General features: G+C 50.2%; 9 protein-coding genes across 9 annotated transcripts; 4 read left to right on the top strand and 5 right to left on the bottom strand.

Annotated features, from left to right (window-relative positions):
* Positions 1–74: 74 nt before the first annotated feature.
* On the bottom strand, positions 75–2,573 carry N7477_001194 (dynamin-related GTPase DNM1; the record flags this gene model as incomplete). Its single annotated transcript, XM_056962857.1, has 3 exons — positions 75–389; positions 444–2,414; positions 2,475–2,573. The coding sequence occupies 3 exons, from the start codon at positions 2,571–2,573 to the stop codon at positions 75–77; spliced, it is 2,385 nt and encodes a 794-aa protein (XP_056827860.1).
* A 519-nt stretch (positions 2,574–3,092) lies between these two features.
* N7477_001195 (Neutrophil cytosol factor 2 p67phox) lies at positions 3,093–3,737 on the bottom strand (the record flags this gene model as incomplete). The annotated part of the gene is made up of 1 exon (XM_056962858.1): positions 3,093–3,737. One exon carries the CDS (start codon positions 3,735–3,737, stop codon positions 3,093–3,095), a length of 645 nt encoding a protein of 214 aa, XP_056827861.1.
* A 185-nt stretch (positions 3,738–3,922) lies between these two features.
* N7477_001196 (uncharacterized protein) lies at positions 3,923–5,452 on the bottom strand (the record flags this gene model as incomplete). The annotated part of the gene is made up of 3 exons (XM_056962859.1): positions 3,923–4,873; positions 5,014–5,201; positions 5,257–5,452. The coding sequence occupies 3 exons, from the start codon at positions 5,450–5,452 to the stop codon at positions 3,923–3,925; spliced, it is 1,335 nt and encodes a 444-aa protein (XP_056827862.1).
* An 876-nt stretch (positions 5,453–6,328) lies between these two features.
* N7477_001197 (uncharacterized protein) lies at positions 6,329–9,181 on the top strand (the record flags this gene model as incomplete). The annotated part of the gene is made up of 3 exons (XM_056962860.1): positions 6,329–7,075; positions 7,126–8,834; positions 8,884–9,181. 3 exons carry the CDS (start codon positions 6,329–6,331, stop codon positions 9,179–9,181), a joined length of 2,754 nt encoding a protein of 917 aa, XP_056827863.1.
* Positions 9,182–9,357: 176 nt separating this feature from the next.
* On the bottom strand, positions 9,358–11,193 carry N7477_001198 (uncharacterized protein; the record flags this gene model as incomplete). Its single annotated transcript, XM_056962861.1, has 1 exon — positions 9,358–11,193. One exon carries the CDS (start codon positions 11,191–11,193, stop codon positions 9,358–9,360), a length of 1,836 nt encoding a protein of 611 aa, XP_056827864.1.
* A 160-nt stretch (positions 11,194–11,353) lies between these two features.
* N7477_001199 (GPALPP motifs-containing protein 1) lies at positions 11,354–12,302 on the top strand (the record flags this gene model as incomplete). The annotated part of the gene is made up of 3 exons (XM_056962862.1): positions 11,354–11,852; positions 11,902–12,056; positions 12,114–12,302. The coding sequence occupies 3 exons, from the start codon at positions 11,354–11,356 to the stop codon at positions 12,300–12,302; spliced, it is 843 nt and encodes a 280-aa protein (XP_056827865.1).
* Positions 12,303–14,489: 2,187 nt separating this feature from the next.
* N7477_001200 (uncharacterized protein) lies at positions 14,490–15,040 on the top strand (the record flags this gene model as incomplete). Its single annotated transcript, XM_056962863.1, has 3 exons — positions 14,490–14,529; positions 14,578–14,741; positions 14,798–15,040. 3 exons carry the CDS (start codon positions 14,490–14,492, stop codon positions 15,038–15,040), a joined length of 447 nt encoding a protein of 148 aa, XP_056827866.1.
* A 2,295-nt stretch (positions 15,041–17,335) lies between these two features.
* N7477_001201 (uncharacterized protein) lies at positions 17,336–19,718 on the top strand (the record flags this gene model as incomplete). Its single annotated transcript, XM_056962864.1, has 5 exons — positions 17,336–17,716; positions 17,765–18,382; positions 18,435–19,376; positions 19,425–19,520; positions 19,623–19,718. The coding sequence occupies 5 exons, from the start codon at positions 17,336–17,338 to the stop codon at positions 19,716–19,718; spliced, it is 2,133 nt and encodes a 710-aa protein (XP_056827867.1).
* A 159-nt stretch (positions 19,719–19,877) lies between these two features.
* On the bottom strand, positions 19,878–21,563 carry N7477_001202 (uncharacterized protein; the record flags this gene model as incomplete). Its single annotated transcript, XM_056962865.1, has 7 exons — positions 19,878–20,001; positions 20,069–20,302; positions 20,362–20,395; positions 20,448–20,608; positions 20,699–21,315; positions 21,386–21,413; positions 21,466–21,563. The coding sequence occupies 7 exons, from the start codon at positions 21,561–21,563 to the stop codon at positions 19,878–19,880; spliced, it is 1,296 nt and encodes a 431-aa protein (XP_056827868.1).
* Between the last annotated feature and the right edge of the window lie 885 nt (positions 21,564–22,448).

Here is a 22,448-nt window from a genome sequence, read left to right on the forward strand (position 1 = left end):
TAAGAATCCCCACATTCGAAATAGTCAAACAGAAATAAGGAAAAAATGAAAATGGGTCACGTCAAACTGCGCATCTATAACACTTCGCCAACAATCTTTGCGGCCTCCTTGTATGTTTCCAGCAGGCGCTCGCACTTCTCGCGCTCGGCCTTGATGCCGTCATCTTCGTAAAGCAGCTCGCCGAAGAGATCCTCTTTATAGAGTTCGCTAACAAGTCTATTCTGCACAACGTCTTTGCTGTGGTTGACCAGCAGGTGCATGATGGCCTTGGGGACCTGGTCCGCAATGGTTTCGCGCACGATGTGGAAGTAAGATGAGATAAGGCGGCGGATCAGCTCAGTCTCGAGCATCTCACGATCAGTAAGGGTGGGTTCCGCGTTCTCATTGGGCTGTGAAGGGATTAGTCTGGGTTTCAAGGTGTGTGGTCATGGTGTATCACTTACGAAAACTGTCGTGTCACTCCCGTAATCCATGGAGGCAGGGTATTCCTCCACGGGCATCACAGGCGATCGTAACTCGGCACGACGAATGCTCTGGCTGATGCTGGGCTCGCTGGCGTGAGCTGCCCGGTTCAATGCAGCCTGCGACGGCGAGTGCTGAATTCCGCCCTCTTTACCGAAGAAGTAGTTCAAGAAGGAATCACGGGTAGTATGCGAGGCACCGAAGCCAGCCGGGTGGTTCGCACTGCCGTTCAGAGCCGCGGAAATTCCGTTCTCCGCGTTACGCCCAACATTCGGCGACATGCTTCGAGCGCCCTTGGCAGATTGGCTTCGGATAGGGAGGTTTTGCTTCTCATTCTGTGCTTCCTCATCCTCGGGCGTGCCAGCTGTTCCGTTGGCCGCACCGAGTTCCTTCATACGGCGCTTCTCGCGCTTTCTTTTCTCCTCGGCCAGGACAGCCTTGCGCTCATCCTCCTGTCGGTTCTGAATGATGGATTGCATGGCGGAAGCGGCACCGGGAAAGTTGGGGTGGTTCGTATTGATATACGCTCTTTGTATAGAGATAAGAGACTCCACGTAGTTTGAGCAAGGTCCCAGACGCTCACGGAGAAGATCAGAGACCACTTCAATGAGCTTACCCTGGAGACGAGGGAATCGCAGGAGCTCCTGCGAGCCGCAGGTGTGACAAATCTTTATGAGTTCCTCGTACACCAGCTCCACACATCGTTGGGCAGGAGATTCCAGGAGCTTGATCTGCGGCTTGACCAGCAAATCGAAAGCCAACTCTGGCACGAAGAGGCTTGGTCGAGGACCGGTCGAGTTGCGGATGGCAGTCCGAATGTCGGAGACAGTCAGGTTATGTGTAGGATCGATGGTTTCCAGGGAGTTTCCGAAAACCTCGTTGAAGATGTAGTAGATTCTTGCACCACCACAGAGCTCCTTGGTCGAGATTTCCGAGGATGTACCGTCAATGGACGAGATGAAAGATGAGGCAAAGCGGGTCATCAACTGAAGAATCAATGATCCGCGGTGTTCCTTACCACTGAACTGCTTGTTGCCGTAGCTAGCCAATTCCTGCTGGGTCTGACCCATCAGAGTGTTCAGGCGAGCCTTGATATCCGGGAGCCGGTCTCGGATATGGGCCATGAGAGTCGAGTTTAAAGTCTTGGCCAGAAATTGGGTTCCACAGCGGTTTGCCATGTTGCGATAGGCGGGGTGGTGACGGAAGAAGTCAGACTCAGCCCGTAGGGCCTCTGCCAACTCCTTGCCAGACTGAATGTCTTGTTGGGATCGATTGACTACACCGATGAATCCCAGCTTCAAAGGATAGACGCGGCCGGACAGAATGTCCATGGCATTCGTACCATGGTCCATGAGGTCCAGCTTCGATAGGACACCGATCGTCCTCCTTCCCATAGGGTCCACCTGGCGGGCGAGCTTCAAAGCCTCCGAGTTGACCAGGTCCACGTTGGCCGGAGAGACCGCAAGAATTATGCTGTTCGGCTTCGCGATGTATTCAAGTATCAAAGTGCGAGTTTGCTTCTCGATATCGGAGGGTTGGTCGCCAATAGGCACCTTAGTGAGACCGGGAAGATCCACCAAGGTAAGGTTGAGCACATGAGGGGAAAAGATTTTCAAGTTAATCGGCTGTCGGTTGATACCCTTGTTGCTACCCGCAATGCGCGCCGTTTCGGTCTCGATCTCCTGCTTCACCTGTTGAAAATCCTCAAACTTGCGGCCCGGCTGGTGGTGGAACTCAGCCCATTCGTCGTGTTGGCCGGCCACGCTGGCGGCTGTGTGCGGGACGTGAATTTCGTCATTATCCGGTCTGTCGTCACGTTCGCTAGGGATGTTGATGAGCTGTAGAATCAACGGACGCCGAGTGACGATGCCGCTGCCGCGTGGTAGGAAATCTCGACCGACGATATTCTCCAGGACCGACGACTTGCCAGACGATTGAGAACCGACGACCACCTACATCCATTAGTATTCCTCACGCCATTGGCTCCGTCCAGTGTAACCAGAATCACTCACAATCTGAGGCAAATCGAGGGAGTCATTTCCAATGGTGTTGAAGACCAGATCCTGGAGCTTATTCACAGTGACCAAGAGGTCCTCGCCGAACGAGGTCATGGTGAGAAAGCGCGTCCGGTAGACAAAAAGAAAGCAAAAGCCGGCAGAATAAAATTGCCTGTGGAGTTGGCAAACGAAGATCCTCAAGGCCAGGCGCAGGAGTCTCGACCTCGGACTTGTTTATGGCTTTACGGAGCACGTGATGCGGGATCATTACATAAGGGTCATGACGTCCTTTAAATCTGCCTTAGAAAATATGCCTAGGTATTCAGGATCTTGATATACAGTGAAAAAAAAAATAGGATCGATACACAGGAATTGGCAGCAGTCTCGACTCAAGCTATTTACACACGGGTTTTCAATATTCTTACTGGTTCAACTCGACGTAGTTGGCTGGGAATAAGCCCCGTGCGCCGTTGTACTCTCCAAGCCACCAGTCGTCATCGGGGAATTCCTTAAACCAGGGTTAGCCACATCCCATTTAATGAAATCTTGTAGAGAAAGCAAAAGGTACTTACCACATTCAGAATTGTTGCATTCTCCGGGAAGCTCAGCTCGTTGTCCTCCGCAGCCTCATAGTCATAAATTGCCTTGGCAGTCGGGCCCCCGGAGCTGGGGGGCAGGGGCAGGGGCGGCAGCGGCAGCGGCAGGGGCAGGGGCAAGGACTGGAGCGGGAGCAGGTGTAGGCTCGAGTTTCGGCTCAGGTTCAGCCTCTTGCAAGTGTCCATGGGCTTGCTGATCATCCTCCACAATCTCGACGTAGTTGGCAGGGAAGAGGCCATGCTCACCACGAGCATTCACGCCCATCCACCAATCCGCATCAACTTGGTCGATGTCGGTAACAAATTCACCCTCCCGGAGTTCAATTTCGTTGTCCTCTCCCTTCTCATAGTCATACTGCACCAGAGCGCGAATGCCGCCGTGCGACTGGCCAGCAACAGTCGGCTCAGCAGCGGCCTCTGCGGCGGCCTCTGCGGCGGCACGACCGATATCATGAGTATCGTCTTCCAGATCCCGCTCGTCTGGAACGACCTCCTGGAGACTTTGGATGGGCATGGCGGGAGGCGGCGAGTTCAATTCTTCATGGGCATCAGCCACTTCCTCGGCCGCTTCCCGACCCACGGGCATAGCTATTTGAATGGGGGAGCTCTCGCGCACGGAAGGAGTAGGGGGGAGTAGGTGAACGAGGCTGCGGCGGGGGAGGGGGCAGAACTTGCTGAGCATCATGCTCAGTTTCGGGCTCGGACGGTCCAGTAGACAGTCCAGGAACGGGGACAGGCCGACTGGCTTGGGGCACGGGAGGAGCAGGCACTTCCGCGGGAATCGAATGAGCGAATTGATCCCGAATGCTTCCCACATGAGATGAAGGTTCCGGAGCCTCTGCCTCCTGGGGTTCGGCGGCTCTCGCGTCAACATTCTGGGGGGGCCGCCTTGTCCTTAACGGTCTGCACTGTGGCCCAGGACTTGCCGGCATATCCACTCTTCCATTCGCCCTGTCCGCTGGGTTGACTCTGGATGGGCTGCGCGTTCGGAGAAGCTGGAGCAGGGGCAGGAGCTTCGCCACGCTCTCTGGCTTTACGCTCTGCCCACAGCTGAGCCGGGGTCTTCCCTCCCTGGTTTGCAAAGGTTCGGCTGGCGGTGACGATCGGCGCAGCCGCGGCGGGCGTGCCGGAGCCAGCGGGGAGAGGCGGCTTCGTGCCGCCAAAGGAAGGACCGCCACCGAACTTGTTCGCGATCTTGGGTTTGGGTAGAGTGGTCAAACGCTCAGCCTCCGGGGCCATGGCGGGGCGTTCAGGAAGAGAAATGGGCTCGTTTCGAGCAACCGGGCTAGGCGGGGCCGGGGAGACATCACCTGCGCCTTCGGGCTTCTGAGCCCTGGCGCGAATGGCGGCGATATCAACCTTGCCAACGGGTTCGTAAGATCCCTTCACTGGTGCCGGGCGATCGTCTTGCGTCCGGCCAGACTCGGCAGCCTGCCTTCGGATTGCTGCAATGTCTACCTTGCCAATTGGCTGGTAACCGCCCCGTACAACATCACCGCGGTCCTCGGAGGTGGAAGGAATCGATTGACGAGCTGGAGTCTGATTCTCATTCTTCAGTTGTTGCAGATTGACCCGGGTGGGCTGGTACGCAGGCTGGACCTTCTCAAGCTGAGTGCGAGTCACTGGAGGGGCATCGGCACCCCAGCCATCATCGTCGACATTAGAGGTAGTAGGGGGGCTTCGGGCGCGGGGCAAGATTGGAAGCAATGCCACCCGACCTGGTGGGAGTGAAGACGGGTTTGCTTGCAATGGGAGGTGGGCCGGACGATCTCGAGCCGGAGGAGACGGGTTCCTGGGAATCCGCGGAGTACTTCGAACCTGATGAGTCGGCCACTCGCTGGATAATGCCCTCGGGGGTCAGATGGCCTTCCGCGCGGGCTGTAATTTGGACGTGATATCCCTAAAATTGATTCATTGTCAATATAGCCGCAAACTATGGATCGGACGGATTTTCTCACATGTAGGAACTTGGACACGCTGGCGAGATGGCTGGTGAAGTAACCTTTGGTCCGTTCAGGCACACCTTCACCGCACCAGCCGATGAGGACGTTCTTGGGCAATCCTGAGTTCGGATCAATGACCTTCACAAAGGCAAATTGGACACGGCCTTCTGAAAATTCCTCAATGAGATCATCCAATTCACCATCTGCAAGCACTGTCAACACCAATATCACCAACACCACGCCATGTAGAGCACTGACCTCCCGAGGTCTGGACCTTCAGCACACTCTCTTTATTTCCGGAATCCTGCTGGAACGCGTTGACTAAGGGAGTCGAAACTGAAAAGACGACCCATTGGGCGTATGTTTTGGAGGTAGGGTTGAGCGTCGCGTTTACGACGGATTGGTAGCTCTTGGATATAGAGGGACCATTGGCTGAGAGGTTAAGAGACGCCATGGCTGAAAGAGAGTATAAGAATCAAGAGCCCCAAACCAGCCTTATAAGGTATATCGTCAGTACAGAGCCGCTTTGGAGGGGTGTGGAGGGGCGTGGAGGGGCCAACGTGGGAGCTCTGTGTACACAAAAGGGGGTGAAGGGAGGGGAGTTGACGTGGGCGGAAAGGGCTACTTACAAGATCGGAACAAGAGGGACGGGTAGTAGCCAAGTGAGGGTTAAGGTGGCTTAATGGTGAGATGTGTAGAGGAGATGTAGAACTGACAGTAACAGCCTGGAGAAAGATAGAAAGACAGAAAGCCAGAATGACGGTCGCCTGGCCGAGGGGGTCCACTCGGAGCTTCACGTCATCACTAAGCTTCCAGGCGGTGACTCCTAAATATAAATCTATGTACTTGGGAGATATGCGTTTTAATTCAGCAAGAGACGAGTCAAGAGAACCTGAAGAATAGCATCGAGTGATAGCTCGAAGGTTGTATACTTTATGCGATGCTCGAATCGCGATGAAGAGAATCAGGTGTGAAGGCTCCCTACCAAGGTAGCAGCTTGGATCTCATTAGCTTGTCAAATAGGCTAAGTCTCAATCGAGGTACAGACCAGAATGATAAAGTCCAAGACTTATACGTACTAAAGAAGGTCCCATGACCATATGAGTCAATGTGATGTAGCAAAGGAATGTATGCATGTTCATCAGGTCACCTGCTCCACCGAGACTGAGACTCACCGGTGTGTGGATACAGGGGCAGAAAAATATAGATCTCGATCTCCTCTTCCTTCTCTTTCGGTCCCATCATGGGATAGCCCTTCGCTCTTCTGTCCTCTTTCAAACCTATTTCGTCTTTTTACCTTTCCTGGCGCAACGGAAAATTAAACAGAGCCATGGGGTCCGATCCTGACGAGCCCAGTCTGGATTTCAATGCCACCTCCAACCATGAGTCCCTCCGATTTCTGGACTCCATCGACAGCTCGGCGAGTTCTCCTGCTCGTGAAGACCCGGACCCTACAGAAGGTGCTATCCTGCCGCGCGATCAACAGCAGAAGACCGCGACTTACGACTATGCCTACGAGAAGTCTATGAGTCACGCCGAAGCCAAGCTCTTCTACCAGCACCACCAGCTGGCCACGAAGAGCGGCGATAATACCCTACCGTCCAGTCCGGCGACCACTGCGCGTTCGGCCACTGATCACGAGGAGAGAGCGATGAATGCGGACCTGAGTCCCCATCAGCAGAACCTGACAGCCCGCAAGAGTTCCATGGCGATGGAACCTGAATGGAATTTAGGGCCGTCTTCTTATCATGGAGCCGATGGGATACACCAGGTCCAGGATAGCCACGGTCATCTGGCTGATCACACCGCGAGGGCTCATGCTATCTCCTTGGGAGCTCATCAAGCTGCTCAGGCGAACCAGGGACCGTACATGTCGGCAAATGAAAGTCTACAAAACACCGGCCTAGGCATTAGCATGTCACAAGGGGCAGGAGTTGCGCCGGGTGGAGATGCTGTGACATCCGAGTTGAGGGCCATCTATCGCAAGATTAAGGGTCTCCTGGATAGCCGATCAAAGTACATGGCGCTGTCACTTCAACGACCGGGAGATGATCCGCGCGATCATCCTGATTGGGATGTTTACCCCCGCCTCCTGAGCCAGCTTGGGACGAAGGCAAGGAATACCAGCCCGGCAACGTTGGAGGTCCGTCCGATGTAGTGCCGGAGAAGAAGCGAAAGATGGGTGAGGATATAGGCGAAGATTTCGATATGGCCGAGGTGAAAATTCCCGGCGAATCCTCCTATGTATACAGATTCGATCGAAACAGTGTCTACCAGGTGTACGAATCGGAGGCTGCCGCGGACCGGAACGAGCCACTGGTTGATATCCCTTCACTGCGTGACTTTTACATGGACTTGGACGCCGTGGTTGATGTTTCCACCGATGGTCCGACCAAGAGCTTTGCGTTCAAGCGCCTATCCTACCTGGAGGGCAAGTTCCAGCTGTACACGCTATTGAATGAATATCAGGAAATCGCCGACAGCAAGAAAGTCCCGCATCGCGATTTCTACAACGTGCGTAAAGTGGATACTCACGTTCACCACTCAGCATGCATGAATCAGAAACATCTGCTTCGCTTCATCAAGAGCAAGATGAGAAAGTCTCCCGACGAGGTGGTCCTCTTCCGTGATGGAAAGCATCTCACTTTGAGGGAGGTCTTTGAGAGTATCAACCTCACTGCCTACGATCTTAGCATTGATACCCTGGATATGCACGCCCACACGGACTCTTTCCATCGGTTTGATAAATTCAACTTGAAGTACAACCCGGTCGGAGAGTCTCGACTCCGTGAGATCTTCCTGAAGACGGATAACTACATCAAGGGCCGTTATCTCGCCGAAATCACCAAGGAAGTCATCTCCGATCTGGAATCCAGCAAGTACCAAATGGTTGAGTGGCGAATCTCGATTTACGGCCGTTCCATGCAGGAATGGGACAAATTAGCCGCTTGGGTGGTGGACAACAAGTTGTTCTCACCCAATGTCCGCTGGCTGATCCAAGTGCCGCGTCTGTATGATGTGTATAAATCGAGTGGAATGATGGAGAACTTCGAACAGGTCATCACGAACGTCTTCCAGCCTTTGTTCGAAGTCACTAGAGACCCGTCAAGCCACCCTAAACTTCACATCTTCCTTCAGCGTGTTGTCGGATTTGACAGTGTCGACGACGAGAGCAAGGCCGAGCGTCGACTCTACCGCAAGTATCCAATCCCGCGAGAATGGAACACCAAGCAGAACCCGCCTTATAGTTACTGGCTCTACTTCATGTTTGCCAACATCGCCTCTCTCAACCAGTGGCGTCAACGTCGGGGCTTCAATACCTTTGTCCTGCGGCCACACTGCGGTGAAGCGGGAGACCCGGACCATCTGGCTGTCGGATTCCTCTGCTGCCACAGCATCAGTCACGGCATCTTGCTGCGCAAGGTTCCTCTTCTTCAGTACCTTTACTATCTGAATCAGATTGGTATTGCCATGTCACCACTCAGCAACAACGCTCTATTCCTCACTTATGACAAAAACCCTTGTGCTAGCTTCTTCAAGCGTGGTCTGAACGTCTCCCTGTCCACCGACGATCCTCTGCAGTTCGCTTTCACAAAGGAACCTCTCATTGAGGAGTACTCCGTGGCCGCCCAAATTTACAAATTCAGTGCCGTCGACATGTGCGAATTGGCCAAGCACTCCGTCGACCAAAGTGGATTTGAGCTATCTTTAAAGCAGAGATGGCTAGGCTCGAACTGCAGCGCCCGCGGCGTGGCTGGCAACAATGTTGCGAAAAGCAATGTGCCCGACATCCGCGAAGCCTTCAGGCACGAGACTCTCCAGGCGGAATTGTCACTGTAAGTAATGACACGATCGACAGGGGAAAGCAATGCTAATCATGCATAGAATTGAACGATATTCCGAAGTCGCTGGCGACGAACGAAACAAGCAAGCCTCAGACCCCGTCTCGCAGTCCGGATCCACCGAGACAGGTCAGCCTTTGGCGGCTAAATCCAACGGCCTTCGTCCTGATGCAGCAACTACACCCCGTATGGCGCCTGTGCCGGAGCTTTCCTCGTCTCCAAGTGGTAGTGTCCTGGGAGCCGACGGAGTGCCACAGCATAAGATCTTCCCCGGAATCGTACATGAAACAATTCGACGAGGAAGGAAACTCTCTCAGATGTCTTTGGATGACCATCAATAAGGGTCAACATTTGGTTTTAACGGAGGAAACGAGACCCAGATAGAATCGAAAACGATATGATAATGCTCGGAATGGAGCCTGGAGTTTGGCAGGACAATCATAATAATTAACACGCTGGGTATGTCATACTTTGTCATAGATACAAAAAGAAAGAAAAGAAAATAAAAAGATGATATTCAAATTGCCCAACTTCCTCTCCTCTCTGGCATTCCCCAAGCCTCTAGCCCTGTATCTTCTTCCCTCAAGCTTGGTTGTTGACGGGCCCATTCCCGAATATATCGACGAAGAGCTCGCCATCTAGTACATGCCGTGTTGGCATCACTTTCCATTGCAACAACGTACCCTCTAGCGTCTGTGTGTAGGTCATCGCGGCGGAGGTCTTGGACTGTGAACCCCGAGATTTTACTCAATTCGTAGTCATAGTAGCGGGCAATGCAGGGGTAGCCCAGGGATAGATAGTTGTAAATTTGGGTGACGAAGCCGTCGTGGAATTCGTCTTCCAGGGATTTAGATGTAACGGCGAGAAGGTCGGGTCGTGGGGAAGAGCCCGCCATGCCGTGGAGGTTTGTGCAGGTGGAGGAGCGCGATAATCTATCCAGGTCTGTTGGCCTGGGGGTCATGATTCCGGAGAACGGCTGTGAGTGATCATCTCCGCTTTGGCCTTTACGACAAGTGCCCATCCAAAGGCCGGCGACTCGTTCGCCATCTGGTCGACTGTCGGCGCACCAGAGACCGCCGCAGTCATGACAGGGATCCTGTGATGAGCCATTTTCGGTTGTGGAATTTTCACACATCGTCCCATCTGGAGATGCACTTTGTGGCAGGACAATGTCTTCTCCAAGCATCGGTGGACTAATTTTGCCATCTGCTCGAGGTGTAGGTTGATACCCAGCAGAGGTTCGGTTCCGATTCCTCGAGTTAACCATCGCTCGGAGGCGCATTTCAGCTTCTTCCTTGTGATGGCGCATGTATTCGAGCTCCCACGATAGATCAGCCGATGACTGTCGCCGCGATTTAAGATGATGTTTCTGAGGATACTTGAGATCATCTTCCGATTGACTGTCTTCGTCGTCAACGGCAAAATCGAAATGATCCACGGGCTCGTAGGCCTGTTCATTGGGGGAAGCGGCAAGCGCCTGCTCCCTGAGTTGCTTCTGTGCTGAGCGCGCAGCGAGAGAGAGTAGATATTCTGAATACTCGGCATCGCAACTATCGCTGCGTAACTTCTCAGGCTTGAGATTGCCAGTAAACTTCTGTGAAGACCTGGATTTGTAAGAGGATGATAAAGATGGTGAATGGGATTGTTCATCAGAGTCCTCGCTGCCACTAGATTCGATTGACGGCAGTTCCGGGACTCGGAATGAATGCCTTCGTCCCTCTTGCCTGCGAAGAAGACTTGCGTATGAAAACTTGGATTCTGGTAGCTCTGTGTAGACAGGACGATTGGGACTGAGTCGAGTCGAATTTCTCCAGGCCTCCTGTTTCAACCCTGGTGATTTCGACGCATGGGGAAGCTCTTCTGACTCTCCTTTAACTGAACGACGGTCTGTTTCAATCAGGTCTGGCTTGAACCGTCTTGGGCCAGCTGAACATTTCTGCTCCGATGTTTGTAATTTTGAAGAATTTCCCGCATTGCTTGATTTTGTTGTTGTTTCAATCGGCTGTGGCAAAAAGCGTCGACGGGGCTTGTTCTCGTCCAACCGCGCCGTCTGTGCGGAGGTATTAGGGGCGTCTTCGCGGTCCCCTGTGGCGTCGCTGGGGGGTTGGTCGGGGTTGTGAACTGCGCGACGAGGTTTCGATCGGTTGTGCCAGGAATCTCCGGGGCGAGGAGAGGGTTTAGGGTCCTCCGACGCATGTGAGGTCTGTTGTTGATCGCTCGTAACTTGTTGACTGATAGATGACAAGGAGCAGGATCCGGCATTGTTCAAGGTATCGCATTCAGAAGCTCTGCATTGTTTCCCCTGAAGCTGTTGAAGCTGTTGAAGCTTCTCTGGAAGAGACTGGCCACCCATGTTCTAATCGTGGTCGTAAATGAACAGACACCATGCTCTAGTAGAATCGTCGGTGAGCGCAAAAAGCGGATGGCATGATATGGAGATCCCAAATGCAGCAGTCCCAAATCAACGAAGCACAATCTAGCACGGAACGCAGTCACCGAGCAAATCCACGCAGATGCAAATCGGTAGAGGGCGGGGCAACGGGGCCCGCGTCACCAAAGTCGGAGCTTCGGACTCCAGATCTCCCTTCACCGCAAATGACATCAGGGAGATAAGAGATAGCGGCTCGGTTTTCTTTCTTGGGTACCTTTTTGCTCCTTCGCCCCTGAACTCCCCAATGGAAGCGACTGAAAAGCGCAAATTCGCCGGGGATGATGGCGATGCCTCCAATACTCCCAAAAGGAGGGTAATGGGGCCTTCGATGCCCCCGTCGACATCGGCGCAACCCGAACACGATAGGGCGCTCAGTGGCACGGATGGATCAGACAGTGAAAGCGACGACGACTTCGGACCCAGTCTACCTCCTCCTGCCGGTGTGATGGTAGCACCTGTGGAAACCGCTCAACCAGCTTCGTCCGCCCCTGAGAAGAAGGAGAACAAGCGCGACGACTGGATGATGGCACCGCCTGACGGAAGCGACTGGGCTAGCAAAATCGATCCTACACAGATTCGGAGTCGGAAATTCAATACAGGCCGCTCTGCCCGCTCGGGGGGGCTCGAAAGAACTTGATTCATCGTGGGTGGAAACACCAGAGGAAAGGATGCGACGCTTGGGAGATGCCGTGATGGGAGTTGGCGCGCCATCTAGTGACAAGCAGCCCAAAGCCTCCAGCACAGCCCGCGATCAGTCTATGGAAGAGAGGATCAAAAAATATAATGTAAGTACTTTCCCATCATGGCCGCGGCACCGGCGCTTATTATTGCTATAGCAACAGAGTGGCAAGAAAAGTCGCCTCGAAAGTTCCGAAGCTCGCAAAGAGGAGGACGATGACCCGAGTGCGCGTGCATTTGATCGTGAAAAGGACATGGCGGTCGCATCCAAGATCTCCAATGCGAAGCGGCGGGAAATGGTCAGTAAAGCAAGCGACTATAGCTCTCGCTTCACCAAGGGCAATTACCTCTAATCTACATTTGGTCTTTTCATCTCCAATTGCCAGTCAAAATTGGCTGCTCCCATATGATACCTTACCTGGGCTAGAGCCCCTTGCCGAAACAAAACTTGAATTGAGCACTACATATCCGGCTCATCTCGATTTTTTTGCTTTTTCTAGCTGTCTTCATCTACCGGCAATGTGCCCGGTTTCTTTGAGCTATTCAATAGAATGCCGAGACCAATCTACGTGTGTAGGCCTCTTGGAAAGTCCCTTGATCCCAAGAAAAGTAGCTTGCAATGAATGAACGCCATTGATTTTAAGCGTATGGTAGGCGATTTGACAAGTATGATGTGGCTGGAAACTAAGACCGCTGATGTCCACCTTCTTGAATACAAGGGATTCGACTGTTTTCTATCTCAGGACACTATATTGCGGGCTTTGCGACTCGGGAGAGATGACTTTTCAAGCTATGTCGACAATGGTCGCCCACATCACATGAAGGACTGAACCCCAAGCCCAAGGAGGGATTACTCTATAATGGAAAACCCATGAGATTTCACATGTTCGTTTTGTTTATCGGATGAATGATAACGAGGGTTTTTTTCTATTATTTCAAATCACTATCCGCATAACTCAAACCCGCGAAGCGGCCTGCGCTATTCTTGTTGTTGTAGTTGGAGGTTGATATGCGAGTCTAGTGTCTAGATCTGGATGTGCATTCTCTGAACATGCTATAGTGGCGACCGTTATTGCCTTCCATGTTTGAGACAGAGAGATACTCTTTCAAACCCCAATCACATGATATACTAAATGTATCATGGATTGGACGTATCTACTTGTTCCATGTCTGCTTGGTTATAACAAAACGTAACGTAATATACGGTCGGGTCGGCCACATGGGCGCTCAGCCACCCCAAAACACCATCCTAATATATCATATTTTGCTTCGACAGTATTTGAAGCACTAGGGGTTTCCCCTGTTAAATCTTTAAAATATGCATATTTATAAGCACAAGAAGAACATATATTGACTTTAGGCCATTTAAAATGTTATTCCGATAACTGAGCAAAAAACGCAGCGTAATTTGACAATTGAAAGATGAATACATATATCTCTGTCAGCACATGGTATAATCATCCTATGCTGTACCGGTAGTTAGTAAAACTATCTAGATTATATAATATCAGGAACAGAGCTCGTGGTTGAATTGTGAAGTCGTAATGTATCGCATTTAGTATGGAGTTTTGCCCGTGTGACCGCGCTACTGTGAATTACAATCAAACAGTTAACAACCACCATCGACGTTCAATAGTATAGTACCATAATATTGCAAAAAAGTGAATGCATAAAACCAGCTAGAATCGCCAAGTAGATCTAGTGGCAATCTAATAAGACCTTCTGCCAGCTTCCCTCTTTTCTTTTGTTTTGCCTTCTCCCTCATTCTTCCCACATCCCATAACCTTGGGAACACAACTGAGGTTACGCTCCAACTCCTGGCTACTGTGGCAGCAGCCCCTACAACGCGCTATCTAGCCTTAGCCTTTTCCTGTCTAGAACGTTTAAGCTTGAGCGAGTTTGCTCATTCGGGAAATAGACTTACATCACCACCTTGGTCCGATGTATCCGCCCGCAATTTGTTCCCTTCTTAAATTTGAACTCCATTTGAGACCTAGACCTCGACATAGAACCGCCAAGCCAAGTCTTCGCGGTTCCAACCTTCGAGCTCTAGGAAACGCCAAGAAACCTAAAGTACGAACCCTCTCTTGGCGGACCTCTTGGCGGTTCACTTGGCGGTCCGGATCTCGTCTTATGGAATCGGAACTGGACTATGTTGAGGTCTCCATCTGACTACAATCTCTTCGGACACGTCATCTTCTCGGCATGAACTATAGCGCCCTCTTTTTTCTGCAAGCTGCTACTCTTACAGTTCTGTCATCCCAAAATAATAAACCCAATGACCATTAAGCAGGAATGATGACACAACTTCGGTCGCGTGAGCAACATAGTGACCTCGGACGGTCTCAAAATACTGAACACAATACTCATCGGGCAAGAATGACGACAGGCTTGCAGCTACTGGTACCCTCAGCAGGCCATTCGACTTGAATCATATTTTCCCGGCTAGCTATAAAAGTATTGTGCTTCCAAACTGAATTTCTCTTCCATTCCTCTTCCAATTACAAAGTTTTCTCAAAGTTTCAAAGTCTACAGGCACCATGGAAAACATGACCGACGTCGAACCAGTATTTCAAACGTGTGAGCGTCTTGTGTTCTCATGTCAGCGAATGACTGCTAAACCATCAGTGGCAATTGGTATCGCGAAACAGGCGACGGACGCCAATGGCAAAATTACGCACTCGCTTGACCTAGTCAATTCAGACATTTCCCCGTTCAAAAAATTCTCAAAGAAAGACTCCATCACCCTACAAAATATACTTACATTCAGCGGCGACTTGGGTCCTTTTAAGGTTAGTCATCCGGTCTTTGTTATACTTGTTCCGTACAGCTTTAATACCTCTCCAAGCTCGATATATTCTTTGACACAGACACATACGATGTTAATGGCAGCATAAAGGTTTTTGGACATTCCATTCTTGGAGTCGCACTCAACGCAAAGACCCTGGATGACCTCAAATACAATATCGGTATAGCCAAGGGCGACTTATTCTTCTATATTGTAAACAACAACGAGCTGTGGGTGCATCTAAAATGTGATCCTTTCGTTGGCAGAACGTACAACAAAGAGTCGAAGCTTTTCCAGTTTTAAGAGTAAATAATTGATTTACCACAATCTCAACATAATCTTACGCAAGGATCTAATAGCTTACAAACCGCATCTTCTGAACCGTATTTAGGTAATCACGGGAAATGTTTATCAGTGCTGTCTATTTGAATAGAATAGTATTCCATGATCGGGAGATGACTCGCTCCAGCCAATTGTGAGTGGTCGGGACCCTTGTCGTTTCGAAATGTATGCGACACCTCACTTGCCCCACCTAATAAATCCATTATGACTTGGTACAAAGGACCCTTGACCAGGAATCCTCTCTTTCTAAATCCCTGAACCCAGATCCAACTCCACATATAATCGTGCTATGGCGCTCCCGCTCTACATTTCTCCCTGTACACAACATGGCCAGCCGCATCGTACATCTGGAAGCCGACCATATAGAATACGAATCGAAGGTCCTATCGCCGCAATACAACAACTTATGCCGGACGCATCGTGGGAACTGGAAAACGAATTTTCATTATTTCCTCAGCCGGTAGGCCTGGAGTTGGCCAAAGTCGCATATAAATACACTTTCCAGAAAGACCCCCCTCCAAGGAGCTCAGAGGCTCTGGCTGTTTGCGACGAGCATCTCAGATGGGTATCAGGCGATTCACAAGCCAGACAAGTCTACACAAATAAATGCAGTCAGAGAATGAGTCAATGCTCTGAGCTTCCAGAATAACTTGATACGTATCTTTCACTGACTGGCCTGGGCTTGTCTAGGGATATTGATCATTACGGCGAGACATTTGACCATTATGTTCCAACAGATGATATATATCCCTTGGTACTGCAGATCACTCTGTTAAAGCCAGAGAAAGACAACGATGTATGTAACGAGACTGTCTGTAGATCAACTTTATGCTGACCCCGAGACAGAAAGTGTTAGCAGTACTAGGATGCTGTGGGGCAGACGCATCACGATATCGTCGCTCTGTGAACGAGTCTGTAGAGGCACGACTCAAGAAATTCATAGACGACCGGAATCGGGAGACCGTGGAGAAATGGATGGAAAGTCTCGAATGCCGATCATTAGATCACCTACACTCCGACAGTGCTGCTTGATATGGGTTGGATGGATGCAGTTGATCTCTCGTCCTGGATCTGTATAAATTTTCGGGCACAAGATGTGCGTTTTTATTGGTCGGAGGTTGGTTATTGAGGCTCCAGTGGCTGAAAATCTACTTTTTCTTGGAAATGCCATGTCTCAGATAAATTGCAACACGTCCAGCAAATACATCTTGTTGTCTTGGTGTGCAGTAAAACGGGTATAATGGAACATAGAAACATGAATAATCGAGCAAAATCAGACAGATGATCCCCTTGTCCTGACCCTCACTCTATTGCTGCCGCAATCAATTCAGGATATTCTCAGGTTAAATTCACTCAATTTTGAAGAAATGTGAGAGATCTCAACAGTCCTAGGACTATGTGGCAACAGTGTTAGCCTCGGATGATAACAGGTCCTGGAAGACCTATCGAACTGTATCGAAATTGCTTTTCATATTATTTTCACAAGCACTTTCACTAGAGATTTAAGTCACGGGGCTTTTCCAGTATTACAATTCTATTTGAGATCATTTTAGTGACGTTACAGGAGACAATGTCATCTAGATAGCCAGTGTTGATCATAGAGAACATAGGTAGGGAATTTAGGCCGCGTTCTGTATAGCACTAGAACTTCTGAGTCAGAGACAAGCTTTTTGTAAACCTATTTGGGCACGACTCTAGGCTTATCAATCAGATACGTGAAATATCTTGGCATCATTACCACATTAGGTAACTCCGAGCTCGGGGAATTTCTGACTCCACCCACGCGTGGCATATCTACTCATCCTTCGCCTTTTTTTATTTTTTCTTTCGACAATTACTGCGGAAGATCGATTCATCGTGAGAGCGTCTGCCAGATGAGGATGAGGACAGCAGTCATTTCTTCATTTCTGCGAAAAGACCGACATTGCGCGCCCAGCTGCGTCATCAAAGTAGTGTGCGTTTTGGAGCCTTTCGACTAAACGCCGCGAGCGGCATCGATGTGCAAGAACAAAAGTCACAAAATAACACCGAAGAGACATGGATGATTATCAAGAACCGCTGTCTCCAGGGGAGACTGGAGAGAGCAGAGTTATCCAGCGACGGCGAAGGCCCCCACTCTCCTGCACCGAGTGTCGCAGGCGAAAACTAAAGTGCGATCGCTCACTTCCATGCGGACAATGTGTTCGTTCCAAAACAGCAGACTCATGCGTCTTTGTTGGGCAACAGCCCGGAGCTGCTCCAGAGTCGTCGCGCCAAATGTCCCCGCCAGTGTCTCGAATACGGATGCCTAGTGGCTCGGAAGACCAACCTGGGAATGGTGGGATGTTTGTCTTCGACTCCAAATTGGCCCCCAAGACAAGTTCCAGTCGCATTTCTAAACGCAACCATTCAGATGAGCTACATGAACTCAGGAATCGATTACGAACGCTAGAACATGCCTTATCAAAGTCGAATGCTATTCAAACACCCGACACATCAGTGGGTGATTTTATTTCAGAAAATTGTACGTCCCAACACAGTTCAGATGCAGCTGGTGTGGAAGACCGTGTGCGCTTTCTTCCCGACTCTAGTTTTCGAGGCAAGAACGGCAAGACTCGGTATTTCGGGCGCAGCCATTACACTACAACGGTATCTTTTGTGAGTGAGCCAAGTCCCCCATTTGGAACGACTGCTAACGAAATATAGTTTCAAGATATTGGTTCATTCTTGCGACGTGGCCATAAGAACCAAAAAGACAAGGAACTCCACGACATGAAGAAGTTCAAATGTGAACTCTGGTCTCGCGAAAGTCAAAGTCATCAACGAGCCTTCAGAGACCAGGCCTTCAGCTTGCACGAGATGGTACCAGCCAGGAACGTCGCGGATGAGCTTCTTCAACTTTACTTGGACAGTTTCGAAACGACGTATCGCGTTTTACACATTCCGACCTTCATGAAGCAGTACTCTGATTACTGGGATTACCCCCAGAAGCCTGACATGGCATTTGTCGCTCAGCTGCTGGCTGTTTTGGCAGCAGGAAGCTGTTTTCATATGTCCATGGAGGCTGAAGCTCGTGAGACTTACCAAACACCCGCCATGAAATGGATCATGGGCGTTCAATCCTACATCTCCTGCTCCTTTGTGAGCCCAGAAATTAATCTTCGGATGCTCCAAACACAGACGCTCTTGCTGGTGGCCCGTCTTGGGGTTGCCAATGACGGAGATGTAGCCTGGGCATCATCAGGGTCGCTCATTCGTTCTGCAATGACAATGGGTTTACATCGCGACCCAACCCGTTTCCGCAAGGGGGGCTCGCCCATTTTGGTATGAGATGCGTCGTCGACTGTGGACGACCATCGTGGAGCTAGATCTAAAGATCTCTCTGGACCGAGGTGTTACTCCGTCAGTTGATCTTGATGAATGCGACTGTGATGCACCCTCCAATTGGGACGATGCGGATTTAGTCGAGAGCCTGGAGAATAACCCAACTCCTCTCAGCACGGCGACGTACACTCGAAACTTCTACCAGACCCTTCTCTCAAAGTCATTACCACTACGATATCTGATCGCAAAGAAAATCAACAAATTGAAATTCGATCTCTCATACGATGATGCCCTGCGAATGGGTGAAGAAATGCTCAGCTTTGTGAAGCATGCCACATCACTATTCGAAGACAATGCATCGAGCATTAACCCCTCCGATGCTACACGGCATCAATTCGCTCAATCCATTCACATGTTCATCATGCGCAAATATCTCCTTGCGCTTCACCGCCCCTTCTCGCTTAGCGTTGTACGGCTACCGAAATGTTCTTATTCCCGGAAGATCTGCCTAGAAGGGTCTTTAGAGATTTTATCTCTGATGGAACTTCCATTGACACCGAATGCCATTCAGTATCCGCACATCACACAGCTAGGAAGTGGTATGTTCCGTGACGAAGTCTTCCATGCAGCCAGCACTGTCTGCGTGGAATTATCCCTTCAAGCTCAAGAAATGAGCCACCCGGGCTCAGCAATGGAAGGAATGAACTCTAGCGTGTTGATGAGCATGGTCCAGTCTCAACAGACTGTGATGTTAGATGGAGTCGAACGTACCCTTCACGACTTTGGTCGGCGAATCAGAGCCGCTGGAACAGGGACCAAGCCTTACTTCTTCTTGAGTATTATTCTCGCCTCGGTTAAGTCCCGCATCAAGGGAGAGGATCCCCTGAGCCAGGTAGAGGCTGCGTCTAAGAAGGCGGTTCGAATCTCTAAAGGCAGATTGAATGGCCTTTCATATTCTGATGCGCTCGCTTTTGCAGAGAACCAGCCCACACAGGTACGTTACTCTTATCCGAGCTTATGGAATCTCGCTGATCTGTTCAAGACCCCCGTGGTCCCTGACGGAACAACCCCGATTTCTGCATCTTCTCTTGACCTTGACCTTCCGTCTCTTTTGTCAACGGACTTTGGTGATTTAGCAGTAAGTCTCCCCATTTGCCCTTTCCTTTCTCCTTCCTCCTCTATCCTCTGTCCTCTCCCCTCTCCGCCCCTCTCTATATGGACACCATGCTAATGGACACAGTCTATGGATTTGGGAGGCTGGTTTGACGGTCTGGATACCGCAAACACGGAATTATGGGATAACAACCTCTTTGGAAACCTTCCTCCCATCCCATAAGCACGAGATGGAATCTTGCAGTGGATAATTGGAAGGCATTTGATGGAAATACTGATAATCTCAACTATACCCCCGGAATGGAGTTTTTCCATTTTTTCACAAAATTCACAGTACATAAAATTTCACAGTCTAGTCTATGGTCTCTAGTTCTAAATCTAATTATGTATCAATGCATTCACGAGTATTGATTGTGATTCCAGTCTTCTCCGGGGCCAACGAGATGGGAAGACATGATGTCTCGGCGCAAAGTGTTTTCGGAAGTGCAAGCTGACCTTGCATCAATCTGTAAGTAAGTTAGCAAAGATTCAACTTCTTTCGGTTTCCTTCAGCCATGACAATTCAAAACTCACTTTTGATAGCGTTGCATGTTCTGAATTTCCTGCTCAGCCAACACCCGAAGAGCAAATTGAATATCATGGACTAGACTATCACAACGACTTTGACTGAACTCTTCGCGCACCACAACGCGCATCATACTCATCTTCTCACAGTCTGCCGCCATTGTGTATGCCGGAACAATCCAACCACGCTCGCGCAGTTTGTGAGACAGTGCAAACTCGTCGAAGACAATGTGTGGGCGGAGGCTAAGCGGAAAGCGACGACTGGAAGTCCATGACCGCCGCCATCGCTCATGACGATGAACCCTTGATCCTCGAGCTGGTCGGCGAGGTAATCAGCTGTGTGGGTCAAATTCATCATGATGTCGGTGTAGCCTCGACGTCCTGAGACGGATCATCTGATAGTACTGTGCGATGATGTGAGATGCAGGCTTGGAGAAGTTGAGGGTAAAGTTCAATTGATCGGCGCCGAGGTAGTTGATGTTGAAGATGAGTTCTTTCGGTAGGTACTCGACGGATCGCCAGAGAGCCCAGCCGATGCCCGGGGTAGACCTGCGAGAAATTGGTTAGCCGTTTGAAAAAAAAAAGGGGGGGGGGGACTGTTTTCTAATGAGGCCATGGAGATCACTTACTAGGCCATACTTGTGACCGGAAACGTTGATCGAGACAACATTTCGCAGTTGAAAGTCCCATATCAAGTCGGGATTCACAAAGGGCGCGACAAATCCACCACTAGCAGCATCCACATGAATCGGAGTGTCGAGGCCCCTTTCAATCAGAAGATCATTGATCGACTTGACATCCTCATATTGTCCCGTGTATGTTGTTCCCAGGATCGCTGCAATGCCAATGGTGTTCTCGTCGACCAGATTCACCGCTTCAACTGGATCGATCACGAATCGCGTTTCCGTACAGGGAACCAGTTTCTCTTCAATGTCGAAATATCTGGCTGCTTTCTCCCAGCAGACCTGGACACCCGTACTCATGATGATGTTAGGACGAGAGGTGTCTTTACCTTGCGCCTTTCGTTCATTTTGCCAGCGTTTCTTCATGGCGAGAACACCCAGCATGATGGCTTCCGAGGATCCGATGCATGCTGTTCCGACCGCTGTAGCTTTCCCATCTTTTTGGGGAGTGTGAAAGAGGTCGGCCAGGATGTTGAGACAGCGATGTTCGATTTCGACCGACTTGGGATATTCCTCATGGTCGATGACGTTTTTGTTTGAGGACTCGGCGATGAGTTTTTCGGCTTCGTCTTCCTATTACATAGCAAATTAGTTTAATAAGAAGAATTCTCTCGAAAAAAGATTGGGCATTTGTGAAGCGAACCATGTAGGTAGTGACAAAACTAGCGAGACTACGCTGATGTTAGCGGATTATTTGCTCTATGACATGGGCATGCTACTCACTTTAACATGGGGTTGCCATCCAGAACCAGATCATCCTTGATCATTCGATAGGCCACTTCTTTCGGCATCTCCTCGTCTGGAAAACTGCTGCATGGCATATGTTCTGACGCAAATCGAGAACCATAGACGTTGCTGCAACTTCGGTTGGACTCTGGAAGTCTCTCGGAGAAAAGATTCATAGGTGACATAGTTATTGTTGTGATGCAAGAATCAGAAAGATGAACCAACACAGAAATCGAGAACCTGCGAAATTGATTCAAATCCAGAAGTAACGACAGAATCATGACTTTTTATGTTGGCCGTCTAGCTACACACGTCCCCTGCCTCGGAGTCTGCCAAAAATCACTCATACAAGGAGTAATGTGACGAGTATGAGGGATTTTGGCCCAGATTGCAAAGAAATCAATGGATTGGAACCGCGAAAAGGGGCTGATGGACTGCTAGCCCGTTCTTAACAGTTCTTAACCACTTTTGAATCACTATATATCACTCTTCATGATAATATTCATAATCTACAATTCGCATTCCCCTTCTTCTCATGGTCCCTCAAAGCTTATACTCTCTTTTCTGAAGCCAAGCTTTCTAGAAAGTATTGGCACAGCTCGGGCCGCTTACGTTGCCACAAATTTTTTGAAACATGGACTCGGCACCGTCTCGGATGCCCCTTGTGTGCTGCATTCTGGCCCTAGATTGCTGATAGGGCCGATAATGGGCGATGGGCGGCTGCAATGTCGATCTGTGCATTCGGCGCGAGGCCCGGCATGGGCTAGGGCCGATATGGGGGCTGTTGATAGGATAGGCGTCGTCAGTCGCGCAAGGCACGGTGGAAAAAAATTGGAAAATAACTAAGCTACGTTAGTCTGTCGATGGAAGTCTCGAGCTGGGCTGGTCTAAAAGGCCATTTTTTGATTGCATCAGTTGCTATTTCCGTCCAGCTTCAGGCGGATCCTCGAGTTATGCGCAAGTCTCGACATTAGATGATC

The sequence above is a fragment of the Penicillium maclennaniae genome (assembly GCF_028827695.1).
Source record: "Penicillium maclennaniae strain IBT 15551 chromosome Unknown utg000001l:1.0-3280838.0:1.0-3283122.0, whole genome shotgun sequence".
Classification (NCBI taxonomy): domain Eukaryota; kingdom Fungi; phylum Ascomycota; class Eurotiomycetes; order Eurotiales; family Aspergillaceae; genus Penicillium; species Penicillium maclennaniae.